A 22,138-nucleotide genomic window follows, 5' to 3' on the forward strand; every position below is an offset into this window, starting at 1 on the left:
GAAGACAGCTATGTATAGCCAGTGGCCGGGGAGTAGTTTTCCTTCAAGTATACACGCTATGATGGCCACAACCTCGGCCTTGTACGTAGCACACTGAAATTGAGTCAGCTGGCCTATGTCCCTTTCAAGGGGTTTAGAAGCCAAAGACACATTCTGATCCTACAGCTCAAGACCAGATCTTGGACAGCAACAAGGATTAAGGCCATTGGAGTCACCATCTACCTGCTGTGCATAAGAGAGGCCGCCCATGGTACTCTGCGCTCGGCCCTGCATGGTCATCGGGTACCGCTGTGGGGTCTGGGACCCATATGGCTGCCCTGGGTACCCATGTCCTTGCTGCGGTCCTGATGGAGGTCCCTGTTGTTGCGAGTATGGGTTAGTCCCGCCATATGGCTGAGGTCTCATCTTGCCCATCTGATCCATTGGACTGGATGGCTACAAAATAAAGAGTATTTCATTAACCTGAAGCTTTGATGGCTTCTGGCCAATATGAACACAACCTAGGCATACAAGTCTGTGTGCCATAGAGGAAAACAGTTACTATGAAAAAGTAACGGTATATACCCAGTAACCCTTGGACAAGTCATTTAACCTTCTTCAGAACCGGATTCTGTCATATGTAAAAGAGAAACACCACCCATTTATGAAAGCATCTTGTAAACTATATTCTACTTTATAACTCGGGTACTGCTTGAGACCGAAGGAATAGATCAGGTGTGGAGCAATGAATACATGGACTCTGTGATACAGAAAGCAAGACCACAGGCCCTTTAGTTGGGAGGGCTTGGTGTCGCTATACTCTCCCATGATCCTGTTCAGTAATACCAAAACTGATGCTTCAACACTGTGGTTGGGAATTTAAATATATAAGCATCTAGGTATTTTTATTCTTTAAATAGTGAAATCTTATTTCCTTGCATAGCAGTAGCCCATTTATACTATGGCACAAGCTCTTAAATTTATACTTTCTTCCAAATGGGTAACATAGCTAAGTTACCGTTGTTGAAGGAATTGTGACCATGAGTTTACTTAAAAGCCTGTACAACTCAACTGAAAAGTTCACCTCCTTGAGAGTGGCAAGGCGGGTAGAACTTATGTCTCTTTAAAGAGCAAGATACAGAGGTACCGATAATGAGAGTTCAATTCATAGGTATTTGGCTACAAACATAACTTTCAGCTCTTTACGGTGCAACACGATCAATCAACTCATTCATTTTCTGACTTAACTGTATCTTACTGGAGCTGCATAGAACAGAGCCCTGGCACATTTTCCCCTCCCCAAGACACCCAGCCACATCTACTGAAGGTGAGGTGAGGAGGGAGTGTCTCCAAGCACTTAACTAGGTACACCCTGGCTGCAGGGCAGGCCTGGACCTGACATAAAACTTGAAAGCTGAATCTTAAATTGGGGGTGGGGAGCAGATAGTAATGCCATGGACCTGCATATCAGTAACTTCAAATTAAGGAATTCAGAGGCTCTCAAACTTTAGAATACTCCAGAATCACCTGGAGGGCTGGTGAAAATGCACACTGCTGGAACCTACTCCCTGAGTCTGATTCTGGAGGTTCAGGGCTGGGCCTAGGATATGCATTTATAACAGTGCTCAGGTGACGCTGATGTTGCTGGTCCAGGGACTACCACACTTAAGAACCACTGACCGAGAACCACTGACCGAGATTATACCAAGGGTCCCTTCTGGTTCTATTACTCTCTAATTAATATATTACTTTAGCCTTAAAAACAAAAGCCCTCCAAAATAAGGGGAGGGGGGTACTCAAGTAATTGGTTCTCTGTACATATCCCTTTTTTTTTTTTGGTGGCATACTACATCTAAGTGTTTTATGTTAGAGGAAGTTGAGCTGTCTTGAAGAAAATGGCTAAGATTAAAAAGCCACAGAGACTATTCCTCTAAATATCAACAGAGAAAAAGCAGAAGCAAAGCTCTCTCAAATCTCAGCCTTAAAGGTAACACGAATCATGAGAATACCCTTCTCATAGTTTAGAAACTATGAGAATCATAGTAAAACCATGTCCCAAATCACTATTACATATCAGTATTATTAAAGTGCTCTTTCCAACAACCATAACTGAACAATTTTGCCCAGTCCAGCCTTGGTATCAGAAGCTCCAACAACATTTTCGATCATAATTTTGGAGCTACATGCATTCTTTTGGGAAGTTCAAATTCAACAACTGCACCAGTGAGTAATAAATATCATGTGAACTTCCCCAGATACATCTGGCAATGGAGCCAAAATATCACCGTTCTCTCTTACAAGGAGCTCTGGGGCTTACATAGCCACATCATGCTGCAGATGACAAGGAGATTCTCATTTATCCTAGACTGCAGCTGCTTTCCATGTGGCCCCCAAGCGAAGAAACTACATTGGCTGACAGAGACCAGCCCACTCTGGGTATCTCTGTCAGTCTAGGTCTCCTCAACACACAAGGGGCAGTCACTACCATGGTTACTATGGGGCTTCTAGAGCAGCAGCTATTAACCAGGGCTACAGATCGGAGTTTTCTGTGAAGCTTCACAAATGCCTGGGCCTCTCCCTAGAGATTTCAACTTAGTGGGTCCAGAAAGCCTTGGGCTCCTTCCTCCCTCTCAAGCCCCCTAAGGTCCCTGGATGATTCCAGTGTGTGCACATTGGACCGCACATGCACGCTGAGATGCACAGTTTGAGTGACTTTAGTCTTAGTTCCTTAACCAGGGATTGGACCCAGGCCACATCAGTGAAAGCACCAAGTCCTCATCACTGGACCGCCAGTTCTAATGTATCTTACGAGCTGAGAATCAGTGATTTAGAGAAACATGCCCAATAAAATTTTCTGTGTTATATAACTATTAAGTCCTTCAAATATGCCTAGAGTGACTGAGGAACTGAATTATTTGTATTTACTTTTAATTAAATTCAAAGAACCACATGTAGCTGGTGGCTATCCTATCGGACTGCACAGCTCTAGAACAGCACTCACGAACCATTTGCACCTCTCCCTGCTCAACAGCAGCTCCAGTCTTCCTACAGACTACGTCATGTACAGTATCAAATGGAAAGAGCAAAGAACACAGCAGATCGACAGACTCGAGTTCACATCCTAACTCTACCACTGTCTGACCCTGAATACATCAGTTCTTTATCTAAAATGCACATAACACACTTCACACAGTGCCTGGTACTTAAAACGCCCAATGAACAGTAGCTATTATCAATAATGATAAATCGTGCTTCTGCCTGGCTCTAAAGTCCGCCACAGTGTGCTCCGGTTCTTCACATTTTTCAGGCTCATGCCAAACTTTCCACTGTTCAGCTCCACGCAACTGTACCCCGCCCCACCCTCCTGCCCACAATGGCTTCCACCAGCAGAAACTCAACCGTTCAACATGAAGCCACTTCCCAGTTCTTTAGCATACTCTGCTCTTTCACATCTCTAAAGGTTCTGCTGTAAAATCAGTCAGAAGCACAGGTTGCAGCACTTAGCTGTCCAGTTCACCGGCTGCACCTCTCAAGGCTAAGTTCTTGGAAGTCAGAGACCAGGTATTTTATCTTCAAAGTTCCCCCCCAAGACCCCATCTGCAGAACTAGGGGTTCAGGAACTTCAATGTGCCAGGCTGTCTTACTTTAGGAAGTGGTAGAGGATAGCATGGGTGGAAAGCCTAGATTAAACCATCGAGTCAAAGGACCAGGGGCACTGCTAAACCCTAAACCAGGTTACGACTCTGAGGGCAGAAAATGGGGATGGCACTGAAAAAGCAGAGGGGAGGGGAGAACAAGCAGTCAGAGAATGAGCACATTTCTGAGGAGAATCGTGGGTGCCACCCTATAACCAGAGAGGCCATCAAACTACACAGGCGTCCACAAACACGCCGCTTAAAAAACAAAAAGGCTAAAGGCAACTTACCTTTTCCTCTCTCACATCAGGGAGACTGCACTCCCAATTAAGGACAGCTACTAATGTAGGGGCTAGTTAATAAAGGGTTCAAGGATTCTTTCATTAAGAAATTCCTTGCAGACTAAAAATAAATGCAAGTTAAAGAAATTCTTACTCTTAAAAAAAAAAATGAAATGAAGACATTTCCCTTTCCTGGACATGAGATTTCTGACCCCCTCCCTTCAACAGAATATGCAGCTTAGCAAACTAAAATGTATTCAGTTCAATCAGATTACTCTGGTCTCATGTGAAAGTTAAACATCTGCTCATATTAGGAGGGGAGGTGGGCAGGGACTGAATTGACACTTCTGACATTTAAAACCATTGTGAAAGATTTGTGACTTGCAGTTATAGATGAAATGTCATCTTCCAATCTTTCCTAACAGAGAAGGGGGCCTTAAATTTTCACTAATCAGTTTTATTGGAAAGTAGCAATTGCAGACCAGAAAAAGATCCCTACTACACGCAAGACAGAAAAACCAGTATCAGCAGTCTGCAGGCACCCAGGAAGAGGCAGAGGATGGGAAATACCAAAGAGCCAGAGGTTCCACTCTGGGAGAGACGGAGAGGAAATCCTTTCAATGGGAAACCACGGGGGTAGATTACTGTGATTACACTTCAAAAGCAAAGGCTCTGCCACAAAGACACATAATTGAGAGGAAAATGCTGCCCCCTTGATCAGGGAAGTCGGGCCCCCCTGCTATATACTCTCCTGCATTCATAAAAATAAAAATAAAACGGAGGAAAAGAGCCATAAGAAAACCCCCATCTCCATTCACCATTTATCTCTTTCCAGATCACTGGACGTGTTACAAACTGCCTGCCAAGTGAAGTGCATCAAAAGATGCTGTTTAGGGGCATCAAAAGGAAAAGGATGCCTGGCAGGCTGGACCCTTTGAATATATTCAGAACAAACAACTTACAGACTCACCACTTGCATAGAGTCCCCCTGCTCTAAGCAAATGGAATTAAAAGCCCCACCAGATCAGAGGGCTAACGGAATCCCTTACAACTTCTTATTGCACCAAGGGAAGCCCTAACAACCTAAGGGGTTGCTGAGATATAACACACTTGACTTCCAAATTCTCTTGTGATCATGACTGATTCAGAAGGGAGTAGAGAGGGCAGGGCCAAGGACCCAACTACCAAGCGATATACAACTCATCAAAACACACCATACCACATGGCAGGGGCAAAAGCAAAGAGAAACTTCTTAATTTTCTTGAAATAAAAGCTACACTGAGAAAAGCTCCAGGTTTCAGTCCCAGTCCAAAGATGCAGAAAGGAAGTGACCAGGCAGAAAACCAAAGGCGCTAGATTTAGTACCCAAGGACCAGCAACAACGTGATCAGAGAGGGATGGGCTGGGGGCTGCCACAAATGCGCCCATCAGCAAGCAGAAGTCTTTTGACTGCCACTCAACCCGGCACCCTAAATGCCAACTAGTTGGGGCCAGCAGAAACCTAGAATATCATTTCTTACTCCTTGTGCTTTCAAATTTATTCCTGGCCAGATTTGTTGTATGACTTTTAATAATAACAATAAAAAAAAGCATCCCTGGCTCTTTAACCGAAAGAACCCCCTAATTGATTCCCACAGTAATTAACCTGCATTTTACCTCAGAGAGCGGTAGTTAAGGAAGTCGGCACTGCTATTTATAACTCATCTCAAATTGAGGGCAGACTGCCTAAAATCTAACACATCCCAGCTGTACTCCTGTTTGAACTGGGGCCAAGGGAATTTTTTAAAGCAATCTTGGCACCGAATGAATGACACCAACAGTAAGAGAGCGCGAGTGGTTGTGTTGTGGTGACGTAGCACTGGAGGTGGAATGGGAGGGGGCCAGTGTACTGTGATCCCTCTCGTGCACGCCTGCTGCTTGCTGAGTCCCAGTACAGTAAGCTGGGAACCGCCCACTGAGAGCCAAACACAGGAAAAGGCTTTTCCTGTGGAACGCCTTGAAGTGAGAAACACATGGCTAATCTGCATAAACGCGAAGCCATACCGCCCCTGCCAGGAAGGTTAGTGCTCGTAATCTCTGGCCATGAAGCTGGCTGCCTGGGAGGACTTGGACTGGCGCCTGATAACCCAGAAAGAGCCGAGAGAACAGATGGGTAAGGACCCCGGCAGAAAACAGCCCCAGGTCACGTGACGCGCCACATGGCCCCGCCAGCACAAACTATTGTCTGGCTGCGGAGCTCCCATACAAAGGCACCCGGCCTCAGCTTCCTGTGATTATAGGGAAGGGCCGCAGCTGTTGATCCAGTTCCCGGGTGGGACCCTCCCCTACTGAGCAGCATTCCAGGCAGGGACAAGTAGAAAAAGTTAAGGTCTCTCGGCTTCCCCTCAAGCTCCACGTGGCCCCACTCAGATCTAAGGAAGGGCAGAGTAGACTTCCATAAACAGAACCACCCTTTGCACCCCAGACACACGTGCTGACCAGCATAAATCATTCTCCTTGTGCTCCCCTCCCCAGCCACACAGACATCTGTATCCTCATCCAGTCTTCTCTCACTCCTCCAGCACGCTTCAAGGCTTTGAAGACTGGTCTAGGGGCCCAACCCCAATCACCGAGAAATTGCCCAGAAACCTGCTTATTTAGTTCTAGCCCAGATCCTGCCTCCAACAATAAGGAGATTCCTTCCTTTTCGTTTTGCCTTGCAGTTAAGCAGTCATTTCCCCACCGATAATGTGACCCAGGGCAGTAAGAGATTCTTTACTTCCTATTTGGTCTCACCAGAGGCATTCACTGATGATTTCCTGAATCTAAATTGATAATAAAAATCTCTCATCCAATCTACCCATACCTGACCCAGGAAATCAACCCACTTAGCCTATATGTCTTATCATTCAAAACCTGAGAATCACACCCCATTTTTCTACTTCACAAGAGACTGAAAATTCTTTCAGTTTAGTTCTAGTTCATTCAGGTTCTCAACAAACTGGTCAAACGCCTGTGGTGTGAGAGGAATTACCAACCACTAGTTTACAACTACTACTCCAAAGAGACAGTCAAAAAAAAAAAATTCTTTCAAAGTTCTGTACGTGTTCACACTGAATATAAATAAAAAATCCAAAGTCAATGAAAAGTTCTACCTACTCCCATTCTATTTACTGAAGTGATTCCTGAAGATCAGGGCACATTACTCTTTGCAGCCTTAAGTAAGAGCTCATTTCAAAGACATTGCCTGAAGCATCAACCTCAAGGAACCCCTAGGAGGGGCTGCAACCAGACAACAGACTCAGGACCTTCCAACCCACACTGTCTCAAAAGTGACAGAGAACAAGACAGGAGGCTTCGCTTGTCCAGGCTCAGAGGTATTTAGGCTGCTGTGCTCCATCCTTCCAAACCAGAAGATCAGGGGGTTAAAAGCAACACCCTCACTAAAGGCAGAAAACAGAGACCAGAGGGGGAAAGTCATTGAGTCTTCAGATTATGAGAGCCAACTGTAATAACCACCTCACAGCTGTCCATCCAAAACAGGCATATGACAGAAAAACCACGACCAGGTGGCTGATATATCTTTATTTCTTCGCTGGTTCCTGAAAGGGCCTTCAAATAAAGCAGCTAGAGCATCAAAGTAATAAATTCCCCAACAAATGATAAAGTTCTTCTCATTCCGAGCACTTTTATTAGCTACCTTTCACAGAGAAAGTGGTCTTCCAAAAATGATGATCACTTTTTTGAAAGACCAAACTTAGCAAACCAAATTCTCCCAATTTCCAGTGAATTACAAAAACCTCTAAGAAAGACACACACCTTCTTGAGAAAGGTACTATTAAAACATACAAATAAAACACATAAAACAGTGAGGCCCCAAGATAAGACTTCCCTGATGGCTCAGTGGTAAAGAATCCACCTCCAATGCAAGAGACACAGGAGTTACGCGTCTAGATCCCTGGGTTGGGTTGGGAAGATCCCCGGGAGGAGGAAACAGCAACCCACTCCAGTGTCCTCGCCTGGAAAATCCCACGGAGAGAAGAGCCTGGTGGGCTACAATCCATAGGGTCACAAAGAGTCAGACACGACTGAGCGTGTAGGCACACAAGGCCCCAAGACAATAACTAAACAAGAATGAAATGCCATCTGATAAAATTAAACATGCCCTTCTTTACAATCTTTTAATCTGAAGAGTGAGGGAGCAGTACAACGTGGCGAAAAGAGTACACCAGACAGAGAACGACTGGGTTTCCATCCCAGCTCTCTGACCAACTGGGGCGAGAGGGGAAGGTGCTAGCCAGGTCGCACCTTAACCTCATCAGCTGCCCTCCAGCTTCTGAATCAGCAGCTCTGGGAGGGGGCCAGGAATCTCCTCAGGCGAGTCTCAGGGCCAGTCTGGAAGCATTTGGGCTCCATGGCCTCCCTCCAAATCTCCTCCATCTCCAGCACAGAGCAACTGGAGAACTCAGATGCACGTTCAGTTTTCCTTAGCCAAACAACGATTTGAAGAGGGCAGTGCCCAGCCAATTGAGCAAAACCAGGAATGGAACTCAGATTCCCAAGTAAGCAGCACTCTCAAAGCTAAGATTTCCCCAAATTGTTAATACTCAATCCCTGACTGTCTTGTCCACCTAAGCACCTATTACTAACCATTACTATAAACTTTACATATTTATCTTGTTCACTGTCTATACCCTAGAGTAGAACATAAGCTCTGGGAAGGAACATAAGACACCTGTATGTAAAACACACTTACCTACTTTCAGAGGGAAAGAAAGGAGACTGTGAAAGAGAAAAGTGGGATTCTGTAGGTCCTGGCAATTCCTACCAGCATTCATGTTGAGAGGAAATGCTCTGGCTAAACATGGTCAGTCCTAAGAGCTCTGCCTCCAACTTCTACATCAACTGAATAGAGGTGACAGTAGTAGTACCCTCAGGGTTGAATGAAATAAGTTAGTAAAACAAAACAACACAAGACACTGTCCTTTAAACCAGCTGCACATGCTCCAGCCTCAGAGTCTTTGTACTCACTGATCTCTCCACTTGAAATATTCTTTCTCCTTCCAGGTATTAGCACAGCTCTCTCATGGAAAATATCACTTCAAACTGACCTCCCCTGGTGCACCTATTCACAATTTCAATCCAACACACTTCTCACAGCTGACCCCTGATTAACTTTGCTTCTGAGCACGTATCACTAAGCATACTATATGCTAAAGTTTACTTATTTATCTTGTTTAATGTCTATGCCCTAGACTAGAATATATAAGCTACAAGGCTAGAATACAAAGCATGTATCTGTGTTTAAATGCTTGCTGTATCCTCCAGAACTTAAAATGTTAGCTATTATCATCTACACAAATCCCAAATTTCTAGCAATGAAGCTTAGAAACCAGAATAGTTAAGGTCCAGTCCCACACACTCAAGACCAGAAACCCAAAGTGGTCAACTAGAAGTTAACAAATTACTTCCCTCTCTACACCCTCAACAAGAGAAAAAGCAGAATGGAACTGCAAGTGGTTTCAAAATACCTACTTAAAAAACAAAAGCACACACAGACACCAAAAGGGCTGACCAGTCCAATCCTCAAGCTCCACCTACTTTCAGTGTGTTCTTCCAAAGGAATTTGCTCAATAGCTCCTTCCAAGAATCCTGACAGTGAAGTCCAACAGTTTTCAACCAGGACAATATGAGCCCCTGAGAAATGTTTGGAAACAAATGTATGAAAGTGCCTTTCTGGTTATCACAGCGGTTCTGTAGAGTTCCTGGCACTTGTTACCTGGGGAGCAGGATGCCAGATGTCCTGCAATGCATCGCCACACAAAGAAGAGCCTCTCAGAAACAATGGACTCTAGCCCATTACAAGCCGAATCTGAGATGGAGAATTTCCTGCAACACTTGACTCGGGAGCAGTGGAGGGAAAGGGAATCAGAACTGACTGGTACCCATCCCAAGTACAAAGTCACTCACTAGCCAAGATCATCATAAATTAAATGTTTACTTTATGAAATAGCTGGAAGATAATTTATTGAAGGTAGTACTTTCCCAGTGTGTAAATCACAATTATATAGTACTCCATGGCATTAGAATCCTGGTGCCTGATACACTGTTCAGTTCAGTTCGGTCACTCAGTCGGGTCCGACTCTTTGCGACCCCATGAATTGCAGCACGCCAGGCCTCCCTGTCCATCACCAACTCCCGGAGTTCACTCAAACTCACGTCCATCAAGTCGGTGATGCCATCCAGCTATCTCACACTGTAGAAGCTCATTAAATATTTGCTGCATTACTGTAAGCAACTGCTGAATGGCAGGTAGATACAGGTTTTTCAAAAAAAGTTTTGCCACAAGACTTCTTACACTGGCAAGTCCCAACTATTGTATGCTTTAAATGAGACAATATTTCAGTAACAGGACTGGACAATTAAATGAGCTAAAAAAAAAGTTCTTATCCTGAAAATTCTTGAGAAATGGAAGCATGATCAAAGCCTAAGAAATCTTGATGATATACAAGGAAGACAGATTGGTATACTGTATCCCCCATACATGCTTAATAATTAAAAACGTAATGTACAGATCTTGCTACCCACACTGTTATGGGTAGACATCAGAAAAAATGTTATTTCCTCCTGCAAGCCATCCTTTGGTGCTTCTACTCAGAAAAGGACCTTAGTGTGGATGGACCACAAGCCCAAACAAGAGGGGCAGTTTTTTAAGACATTTTCTTCCCTATCTGTCATTCATCATGAACTGATACAGTACACTTAAGGGACACCTGGAGAGACAAGGGTCACATAACCTTACACACGGAGCTTTATCCAGGAGAGTACCTATCAACTTTTCAGTAAGGACAACACTTCTAAATCACACCTAGTTCTTTTGACCTGGTTTCTAAAATACTACTCTTTCTTCCATGTATTAAACTGCTCTGCGGGTAACTGCTCAGAAACAAAGAAAAAAGGTAAAAACTGTTCTTAACCAAAAAACTTTAAGGTCTCCTTGCCCTGTCTTTTAAAAAGCTCTCTTCCCCCTTTCCTATCCCCCATTCCTTTTATCTCCAAAGTTGGACTGATCTTGCATGGGTTATATAAAAAGATCCTAAACTCTTGAGTGCACAGTTCTACATTCTGCTAGTTTTTCCTTCTTTACTAAAAAAGATATCTGTGATACATCACTTAGCTGTAGGAACGTGACTTACATGCAGTAGGGGATTCTGTTTGTCATCATGCTTTGACTGTCATCAATCCAACCAAGTAGTATATTTTTGATGAAGATACTGACAAAAGGCAGCCATATCACTATTCATTAATTCCTAGGGCTGCCTTAGACCACTCTCCAAAAATGCCAGCCTTTCCCTTGGTCCCCCTACGTCCACTGGGACTATAACAGGTACAATAAAATAAGTCAGAGAATGGCTGAGGGAACAGCCAGCCTTAAGATTATGCTGTTGTTCAGTCGCCCAGTCGTGTCTGACTCTTTGCGACCCCATGGACTGCAGCACGCCAGGCCTCCCTGTCCCTCACCATCTCCCGAAGTTTGCCCAAGTTCATGTCCATTGTACCGGTGATGCCATCCAGCCATCTCATTCTCTGAGATGCTTCCAAATCAGGCTTTTTTTTAAGGTCATTAGTTCCCCAAATGAAAAACCAGAGAGTCCTTCCTATAGATTCTCCAATTCTCTCTCTTCAGAGCTCCAAAAGCACCTGGGTACCAACCTCCTCTACACCACTGTCCACACAAATGTGTAAAGAGCCTAGCTTCATCATTTATACCAGAAATACACGAGAACAGACCAAAGATATCAGCTGTCTTTCTTGCTATCTCTGGCCAGTATAATCAAATTGGGATGGATACTTGGCATGCTAAGCTATGGAAATCTAGCTAATATTTATCCGTACCCCCACCCCCAAGTCTGTTTTGGCTCACAGACTCTTTTGAGGCTGTCTTATTCAAGGCACACAGAATTTCCCTTTGGTAAATGTGTCTGGGTGGGTGAACACAGCTATCTCAATCTCATTTTATTTTAACCCAAAATACCATAATGAGACCACATATTGGTCACTTGAGGTTTTATGTAGGGGTTTTAAAGAAGCCAATTCAAAGCTGCACTGGGAAAGCAGAAGATTGAAATCACAGACTAGAAAGAAAAACAAGAATGTTACAAATCTGTCCTAGACCAACAGAACCCCCAAAACAGACTAAGGAGGGCTGAGAAACAATCCCCAGACCAAAGGAAATAAAGTGGGAAAGGAGAAGAGGCAGAAATCACCTAGGGGACTCTGGTTTATTAGCTAATTAGACAAAGGCACGTCCTGCCTCTAGTTAGCCAGGCCATTCCAACAGAGGTGAGCAGACATCAGGAATCTTCACGGAAACGATGCTGACCTGAGAGTGGTACAAATTGCCTCTCCAGTTCTTTCAAGACATTTTACCAGCTCCGGTGTGTTAAAGTTACTGATGTCTCCAGGTGCTCTGCATTCTACTAACAGAGTTAGACACCAAAGGAGAGAATGAAAAAGCAAGCAAGCAAGAACAGAGAGAAAATAAAGCTAAACGGCAGAGGGATCATCCAGTGAGTCTAGAACACGGAAACACACACGCAGCACGTGAGTGACTCCCTGCCAGACTATTCACCTGCACATACAGACATCAACTCACAGACCAAACTGTCGACATACTGCCTCCTGGAAGCCTCTGCCTTCATCGCAGCCAGGTCGCAGCAATCAGTTTCCCTACTCAGGCAGGAGGGAAAAGTGGTCTGGTACAGGAAACTTATTTTTAATGGGAAGGATTCAGAAACCACACAGGGTTTTCAGAAAGCCCACATGAACTAGAACACTGGTTCTCCTCTTGGTCTTTCCATTATTAATGTTTATCATCTGACCATTTCTGTGCCAAGCACAATCCTTCTTAGAACATACAATGAGGGACAGGTCTTGGCTCAAATGTCCATTACTCAAAAAGACCTCATCCACTTCAGAGACAGGGTAACTTGTCAGGAGTTTTCTTAGAGGGTTTATTTACTAGGACTTGCCAACAGGTGACACAAGGAAAGGAAAAGCAACAAAACTCAAGATGGCCACGGGACAATGGGGCAGGGATGAGAGACAGAGGGAAGTTATTAAGAATGATCTGCTCAGGGACTACCAGATTCTCAGATCAGCCGGCCATCAACAAGCTGAAAGGTTATCATAGCGTTAAATTAGGGCTCCCATACTGGCCTCTGAGCAGTATTTTCAAGCATCTGTTTTTGGGCAGTTTTCTTAACTGGTCATACTTGGGAGACCACCATAGGTCACCATCCTAAAATGAGCTTTTCCACCTTCATCAACCGACCAGACCACAGGTTCAGATTATCCTCATGCTATGCCACCAAAGAGCTAGAAGAGAAAGAAATGGAAGGCAGGGAGTCCCCAGGTCCTATAAACAGAGTTTGTCATTATTGCATAGTAGAAAATATACTATGTATATCAAAAGTATTTTCTTGGGGAAAAAAAAAAAAAGTATTTCCTTTCTTCTCCCCCAACTCCAAGCACTTTTAAACTTTTCTCTAACTAACAACACACTTTGAACACAATGTCTGGGGCAGATACATCTGAAACATTTTCGCCTTTGGTACAATTTGGAAGAAGCCCCTCAGGTAATTCAGATACACTCTGTAGCCTAGATGAGCATAAATCCAGTTCTCAAGCTTGAGTATGCACTTCAGTGGACAGTGGCCTGGAGGCCTCACTGAAGCACACTGCCACAGCTGCAGACTCGGCAGGTCCGGATGAGTCTCTGCACTTCTAAACAGGACCCAGGCAGTGCTGGGTGATGGCGGACGGGTAGGGATGACACTGAGAACCACTGCACTAATGTAGCTCTCAAACTAGAACAGATGCTTAACAAAATTTGTTGCGGTTTTGTTGTTTTAGCATTAATACAACTCAGATGTAGCTAAATACTACAGGACAGCTTTTAATTTAGCAAAGACTAATGCTGTGTTTAAGCACTCAATTCTATCCCCTTCTCAAGCAGAGGCCTCTATCAACTAGGAGTTGTGTTCGAATTTCAATTGATAAAAAATAATACTTTCATATATGTTATTTAACATTGACTACAGTTGCAAGGCAGTTGGTTTTCCTCCTTACACAGTTGAGGATACAGATTCAGGGAAGTTAAGTGACCTGCATAAAGTCACACAGCCTAGGGGAACTTTAAACCTCAATTTCAGAACTGACTCTAACATGAAACTGTGAGGCACTTAACCTTTATGTGTTCACTCTCTTGAAGTAGAAAATTAAGACAAAAATCCTCATCTCTCCAGTGAGTGCTCCAAGTTCTAGAAAGTAAAATCACTCAGCAAACATTTTCATAATGCAAGTTATGTTCACTTAGATCAAAGTGAAGGGTTCTATCTTTGAGTCTGAATCCTACCTCCACCCCCAACTGTCAAAGAGAACAGGGCCTCAGGACCAAATGCTGCCAATTCTTACCACTGGTATCATACAGCCATTCATCAGAAACTTAAACAAAAATCTAAATGGAAGAGATGGATGGGACAGAAATCTTGGCATAATGTCAACTGTAACTAAAGGCTTTTCAGTCTTTCACCCCATTTAAGAGTTTTAGACTATTGCAAAAATAATGTCCCAACAAGCTCCTGTGTTTGAATAATTTATTTTGGATAAGCAAACTTAGTATTTTATAATGTTACATAGCTCTGGAGAATCAGACAAACCTAGATTCAAATCTGAACTCTACCTTTTACTAGTTTTTTTTGCCCTAGGGCAAACTTCTCATTTTTACTCGACTTTCTCGTCTGTGAAGTGGGAGGAGAAACACTAGAACCCGCCTTTCAGGGTTCTGAAGATTAAATGAAGAAATTCATGGAGAGACACAAGCACAGCGCTTGGCACATAGTAAGTACTCAAAGACATGGTAATTGCCATTAACAGTCACCTCCGACATGCCATCGGTTGCAAACTGGGAACTCAGTGAGGTCCCTGGTCTATCCCTGGCCCAAGACAAAACTGTGGACACATTAACTATAGAAGTGATCCCCAAATCTTTTATAATATCTTTGGCAGCCCAGATTCCTAAACAAGTAAAAAAGTTAGAAGTCTAGAAACAAAAGACAGGCTAATGCTCATGAAACTCCATCACTTTGTGGCCAGAACAGAATCTTGTCCAAAATGCAAGAGAGAATGCCATCTGTATTCACCAGAGAAGGTGCAGTAACAAACAGTAACCTATTTCCAGCATTTCTGCTCAGGTGACTTCTTTAGGAACAGCAGAAAGCAGTAATAAGGTCTACCCAAGAAAGAGGGGAAATCACTGGGCAAGAAGAGCCCAAAGACATATCTGTTTCCTCTAAAAGGAAGCACCCAGCATGATGTAGCCTTTAATCCTCTACCACGTGGCTGAACTCACACTCTTCTTAAAGTCAAAGTACACCAGGCACCAGTCAGTTGAGAATAAACAGCTGGATCCAGATGCACTCATGCAAGTTGTGACCTCAAGGAAAACAGGAGGCAAAATAAAAAACACTAACCACGCAGCAAATGGGTTTTCAAATGACTGATATCACACCAGTCCCTAATCTCCCCTGCTGCTGTCATGCTGCTGCTACATCTTGAAGGGGGAGTTCCTTTTAACAGAGGCGTCTATAAACAAGCAAGCTGAAAGTTAACAAGTTTAAGAGGGAAACGCATACAAAATTCTTGGCTGCTGGTGAAGAGCCACAAAAAAATCATGAATGCGCCAGTGCCAAGGGAAGAGGAAGTCTAATATCTAACACTGCAGACTAGGGAACCCAGAAGCAATGAAGCCATGAGGAAGCCCAAATGCAAAAGAGGAGGAGAAAAAAAAAAAGCACATGGCACATTTCTTCTTCATATTCAAGCAGCAACTCTGGGCCTGAAGAGCACATAGCCCAGTGCCCAAAAGCCCCTTAGTATTTCATATCAACATTAACTTCCTGGAGGGCGACAAAAATCTGTCCTGGATTACTGAGTGATTTCTAATATGTACCATAACCAACACTAAGTCAACATTTCAGGGATCAAATTTCCTACTCGGCTGCATGCTGGAATGCATTCTTGGCATCAGACTTCTTCCCACTGCAGTCCACCCTTAGAAAATGCAGACGCCACTGGGAAATAAAGATTCAACCTGTCCCAAGACCATCTTCTAGTATGCACAAATGACTAACAAAAATAAACAAAAGTTCACTCAGATGTCCATTCAAATTCAATAAAAAACTAATGCCATCCATTTAAACAGGGGGAAGAGTGAGTTCAGGGAAGAATACTTAGGACAGTTAAGCCAATATTCACCCTAACTTGGATTCTTCTAAAACCTAGATTGACTGAGGAGTTCATCTCAGCCCCTACAAACTTGCTGCTGAACCACCGTGCCCATTTCCAAGTTGCTGGAAACTCACTTTTGCAAAATGCCAGAACGGCTAGGAAAAGGTGGTGAAAGAGATATTTCCAAACTAGAATCTGTATTCAAGACTCCATACAACTTTACATGGGAACAGCATAACCCACCCTCCTCCTCCAGGTGGAAGCCCTGTAGTAACCTGGCACTGGATCCTCCATGCATCTTTAGCTGTTAAGCATCTACTTAGAGCCCTTTGAGAAGTGCCAAAAATTGCTTGTGATCCAATCACACATGGACCAGCAGGTAAAGAGAAACCAAAATTACTACATTAAAGAGGCTCCTATAAGGAGTAAGCATGTGTTTGCAGCATTTAGGAGCTTCTTGGCCACAGCCAACCTAGTCAAAAACAATACTGAAGGCCATTTCTGTGAACAGATGGGCAAACTGCATATGCGCAGGTTTACCCGTTCAACAACCCTCAATATAAGGTCTGATCCAAGCAACTCAGCTTGAGCATGGCTCCCAAATCTTCAAAAACAGCAGGAGTCTAAGATCTGGACACGTACTTCATGGCTCCTGTTTTAAAAAAGGTCAATTAACTCTGCCAAAAAGGAAAAAACTCAGGCTCTCTAACCAGAGTTGAACCACTGACACTGAAGCGTCCAGGGCACACAACTCTGAAGGTGACACAACCTTCCAAACCCAAAATTACTACAAAAGAGGCCCTGAACTGGCCAAGAACTTGGCAGGTTGTACTAAAGGCCCCACATAACCACAGGAACCACTAAGACCCTGAAACCACTCTCTTTCATGGAACTGGTTACAGTCCAAATTTCCCCAAAGTCACCAGAATGAGACAACTACAGGTCTGGGGATGGATGTGTAATTTGGATTCTGTAAAGCCCGTGAAGCTCAGAGTAGCACTATGAAAAAGCAAATTAGTAATTTAACTTTCCCCTTTCTGGACGTTTAACTTCATAAATCACTGCCTCTGAAAAGTTGTCCCAGGTTTACCCTGCCCAAATCTGATCGCTCCTCATTCCCAGATTCCTTCAGGCCATGCACTTAGTTTGGTCTACATCCATTTATAAAACCTCGCTCTGCAAGTTTTCCAAGTGTGTGCACATGAGCATGCTTCCCAGGAAAACTCAATCCCTCCGAAGCAGATATTGCCTCTATCTTCCAAGTCCCTCCCTAGTATCTAGCAGATACGTTCACACAGAGCTCCTTCCCACACTCATCTGAAACTCCAGACCTCCCTGAGCTAGAAATCAGGCTCTTAGCAAGAAACCTGAAGTTCTAAGACCCTCCCTACCACCATACTGGGAAAGGCCTGGATAACCACTGTCAGTGTCAACCCAAGTTTTTGTATCTTGTTTTAAAACAAGCTGATAGTCTTTGGTAAGTGAGCTGAACCTAACTAAAAATTATGGTCAGAGCCATAATTACATTCATACTCCCTACTATCGATACTATGCTGGGTCAAAAAGGCACTTCCAGGAATCTGGTCTAAAAAACACTTCTTGGGAAGAAAACTGGTGTCAGAGCCAGTGGATTACGTTTGAAAAGGGACTTTGAGAAAGTGAATCCAGTCATCTCACAAGACCACCAAGGGAGATTACAATCAGAAGACAGTTCAAACAATTCTAAAACACTTCCTCCTCCATAAAAAGGATGTTTCACTAAGAGAACCCAGAAACGTGTTTAATCCTAAAATGGAAATTTTAAAAACAAAAATTGAATCTACCCACATTAACCCTTCAGGCAGGATTTGTTGAGCCCCCAAACACTGTACTGAAACCTGGGCATTAATTTTCATATATAAATAAGCAGTGCATAGGAGTCCAGTGAAAACTACATAAATAAACCCAGCCCTTGGAGTGGGCTTATAATCCTGAGAGCCAAAGCACAACAGAGGCTTGGGACAAACAACACTCAAGTTGTAGTATCTTTTTTTCTCTTTATAGTATTCTAAAAACGCAAACCCCAGCCCTAAAAACATCTCACCAAACTACAAAACCTTTCTGAAAGAATAAGGCTTTAAATTTAAAACTCACAGTCTCATAAACAAAGCTTAAGAAGCACACTTAATTCACTGACTGAAACTTAGGTCCTTCCTTCCAAACTTCTATTTATTTTCACTCTGAACTGCAATCGATTTTAAACAGGGCTCCACGTGTCCTGAACTTAGCACGGAGCCAGGAGGCTTCTCTTCCACGGCATCATCTTTTCACTTCAAATTCTTTTAGATCATCTCTTATCTCCATGCTCCCTGCCCTCACCCTCACCCCCTCTCTCTTCCCTATCCCCAGGTCTTTTTCTTCAATGTTATTTTATTCCACCACGTGAAAAGAAACTAGCATTATCTTTGCTTGAAAACTGTTTATTAATTTGCCTGTCAAACATTCTATAGAGCCGCTTACATCTTACTACAGAAACCTCCTGGGTACATATTGACAGCTCAGCAAGTATTTACACAAAGCTCTGAAACATTTGGTTCCTTCAGAGAGAAGAAGCTGCTGTGTCAAGCAGAGAATTATCAAACACCTTTCCCTCATTCATAAAGGGAAGCTTCCTTCTAGCACCCCTCTAAGATGCCTAAATTACACTTTTTAACTACTAAACCAAGAGGAGAAAGACTGGAAATTCAGGGGCGCTGGAGGACACCTGAAAGAACAGCGTTTCCAGGAGCAACTGCAAGCCACACCACCTGGTTTAAAACCAACAACAAAACCAGGGGTATGTATGAGAAAAAGCAGTACACCCACGAAGCTGACCCTGAAACACCTAAGCTTTTCCTGTTCCTGTTCCAGTCTCAGGAACTTTTACTCCTCTCTCAGCAAAACTTACAGGGCAAGTTCAGGCACTCAGATTACAACCAACTGCCCAAACCAGACCTAGACCTGCCCAAACACCAGAAGAAGCTGGAGAGCTTAATGCTGCCTCTCCCCACCTTCCTATCCTGCTCTGGAAAAGAAACGGTGTTAACATTCAATTTATGAACAGCCACTCCTCACTCCATTCCTAATCTACCTCCAAAATCGTCTTGTGGAGATTTTGAAGGAACTATTTTTCAAGTCTTGCTTTAATGAAGTCTGCCTAGTTTTTTCAATTACTACTTAGTGTTTTAACACCACAAGCCAGGTGGAATGACTAATGACAAACAGATTAACAGTCTCAAAGCAAAGGAGTCTGGTAGGGCCTTTTCTGCGAAGGGCCACAGACACAGTGGTACCCAACTATGTAGAGCCTGATCCTGTAAATCCTCAAGAGAAAACAGCCTCGAGTTCCATGAGCCCAGGGGAAGAAAGACGGTCTCCGGATCCCTTTCAAAAAAGGTACAGGAAGAGGCTGCCCTCCTAACAAGCCAGGTATGGAAGCACAGACAGATACGTAGCAACAGAGAAGGAGGTCATGCAGTCCGATGAAGAGAAAATGAACCAGAGAAGGCAAATGCCCTGCCCAAAGTCACACAGCTTAATCCAGGGCTACATATGGAGCCAAAGCTCCTCTTCCCGAGTCCTGTGCTCGTCACCCCTCACTACCGTGCCACACGCAACTCGATGTACAACAGTAATGATAATGACCAGTCTAACCAGGGAAAAACTCAAGAGATAAAAGCAAAGGGAATTTAGGACTCTATATCGGAGATTGAGGTATCACTCCAGCTCAAAGACAGAAGAGAACTGTTCAGTGCCAATTTATTCTGAATACCATATTTGCATGCTTCAGACCCTTCCAGAATTTGGGGATTTGTAGCCAATCAGTACAACCTTTTGAGGGACGGGGATGGGAAAAGCCCCTAACCATTACTTTGTTAGCTGATGTCCACGTTTCAAAAAGGTTCACTAACTTTGTAAAAGGCCTGCTAGAGACATCACACGCTCCAGGAGTCAATCTAACATATGAATGTTTAATGCAATCCAGGACATCTTGTTACAGCAGGTGCCACTTGTCATGGTAACTCTGTGTTACACACAAAGGAAGGAACCTTAAAAAGTCCCCACAGGGCCCAACACAAACAAGCCAGCCTTGGTCCTGAAGGCTTTCTCTCTTCTCTCACCATCAACTCCACTCCATTACCCCCAGTTCTCTCATAGAGAGCAGAGACACACGAAGCCCTTACAACTAAGCGCTGTCTCATGTGGTTACCCTGATCCCTCCTACTTGAGAGAACTCCAAGAGTCCTGTGTTTCAGCCAGCCCAGAATTTCTGCCAGTAGGCATTCCCATAATAAGCCTAGGATTCCTGTGTTTGTTTCCCAGGATTCGGAAGTATCGTTTGATATTTCCATAGCAGGAACTAACAGCCAAGCTTCTACAATCAAATTCACTTTGATCCTGGACTACACAGTCTATTGGATTTTTTTTTACTTTGATGAGCTGGTACTACTCTCAAGGTACTATAGCTAAAAGCATCCCAAGTAAAAAGCTTTAAGTGAGGGTCAGTCACATAGGTGACTGAAAAGTATTTCATTACTAGCAGGATACAACTCTTTGAGATACAATTTTACTTATGGAAAGGCATAAAGGAAAAGTCTGTTTGCTGGGATCTTTCCAGCTCCTGTGAAAAAGGCATAGCCACAATACCCACACTTATCTAACCTTTCTTTCATAAAGGCAGAGTCAAAGGAGAGCATCACTATCTTAGATGTGTTAATCAAGTATCTACAAAAAACTGTTAATTCAAGACTGAGGGAAAGAAAAGAACAGAGCAATATCTTATTATTTAAGAACATTAAGAATAGGCCATCATGGTCTGACAAGAAATTTATCCTTAAGTAGCAAAAAGGAATTCAGTACGAAATCTATCCACCTACAACCTTCATCTAGATGACGTATCTGAAGCAACCTACAAAACTGGAAGTTGCACTGTCTCTCCTAAGAGTGAATGCTCTCCAGCCCATGGCTGTGGGTCTCAGGAGAACAGGCAAACGAACTGAAATCCAACAGCAATCTATGTTGTGTGAGGTGCTAAGCCTGGTAATGTTGAAAGGGAGTCAGAAAATTTGCCCAAAAGCAGCACAGACAAGCTTCTAAACGGGACTCTATCTGCTTTCCCACCTTTTAGCATAGAACATAGTACCAAGTACAGACAGAGAATGCTCAAACATTTAATGACTGAGAAGCAGAAAATGCTATACGGTAAACGTTAATTAAAAAAAAAAAAGCCTGAATATCCCCAAACTGAAAGAATTCAAATTAATTTCTGTCTTTAAATGAGCCTTGACTTACCCCAAATTCTTCCTCCAATGGTTTAAGAAAGGTAAATTTCTCAGCCCTCTTTCCCCCTCCTCCACAAATAAAGGGGGAATGAGGGCAAAGAGATACAAACTACAGAATGACCCAGAGACAAGAAGATGTTCTCAAACAAAATTTATCCTCCAGACACTAGGAATCCAATTTAAAATTCCCCTATTTCTTGCCGAGATATAGGACATCATGGAAGACATGGAGTCAAGGCACAGACCTCTAAACCTGCTATCTGATACAACCACTTTTAAAAAATCCCAGCTCCAAGTTACAGTGGAAAAGCAGTTCTAGAATGGGGAGGGAATATATATACATAATTAGGCTGCCTAAGTGAACAAAATGTGAATAAAATCTCACAGGACAAAGGTACAACTGGGTACTGCTGAGAGAGGGGCAGACATGAAAAAGCATCAGGCCTTTTCCCCTTGCTTTGAAAAGATAAGATGACTCCATAGAATACCCAATATTCCTGACCAAAGCACTGAAGACAGAACACGATGAAGAAGGAAGAAGAGCAAAATAAAGCAGAATGCACAGAAACATACCTAAAAGTTGTAATTTCTAAGCAAATCTTAAGTATCATTGTAGGTCATATTTTTATTATCTTGGAAGACAGAAATAAATGGAACTTAAAATGCAGAGAAA

General features: G+C 43.3%; 1 protein-coding gene across 6 annotated transcripts in view; it reads right to left on the minus strand.

The window, feature by feature from the left end:
• Positions 1-22,138, minus strand: part of ARID1A (AT-rich interaction domain 1A) — an 85,324-nt gene that overhangs the window by 59,680 nt on the left and 3,506 nt on the right. For all 6 annotated transcript variants that reach the window (XM_027965463.3, XM_027965460.3, XM_042244479.2 and 3 more), the window contains exon 2: positions 223-435. In XM_027965463.3, the coding sequence (XP_027821264.2) occupies positions 223-435 (213 nt within the window). The remainder of the gene's footprint in view (positions 1-222; positions 436-22,138) is intronic.

The sequence above is a fragment of the Ovis aries genome, chromosome 2 (assembly GCF_016772045.2).
Source record: "Ovis aries strain OAR_USU_Benz2616 breed Rambouillet chromosome 2, ARS-UI_Ramb_v3.0, whole genome shotgun sequence".
Lineage (NCBI taxonomy): Eukaryota > Metazoa > Chordata > Mammalia > Artiodactyla > Bovidae > Ovis > Ovis aries.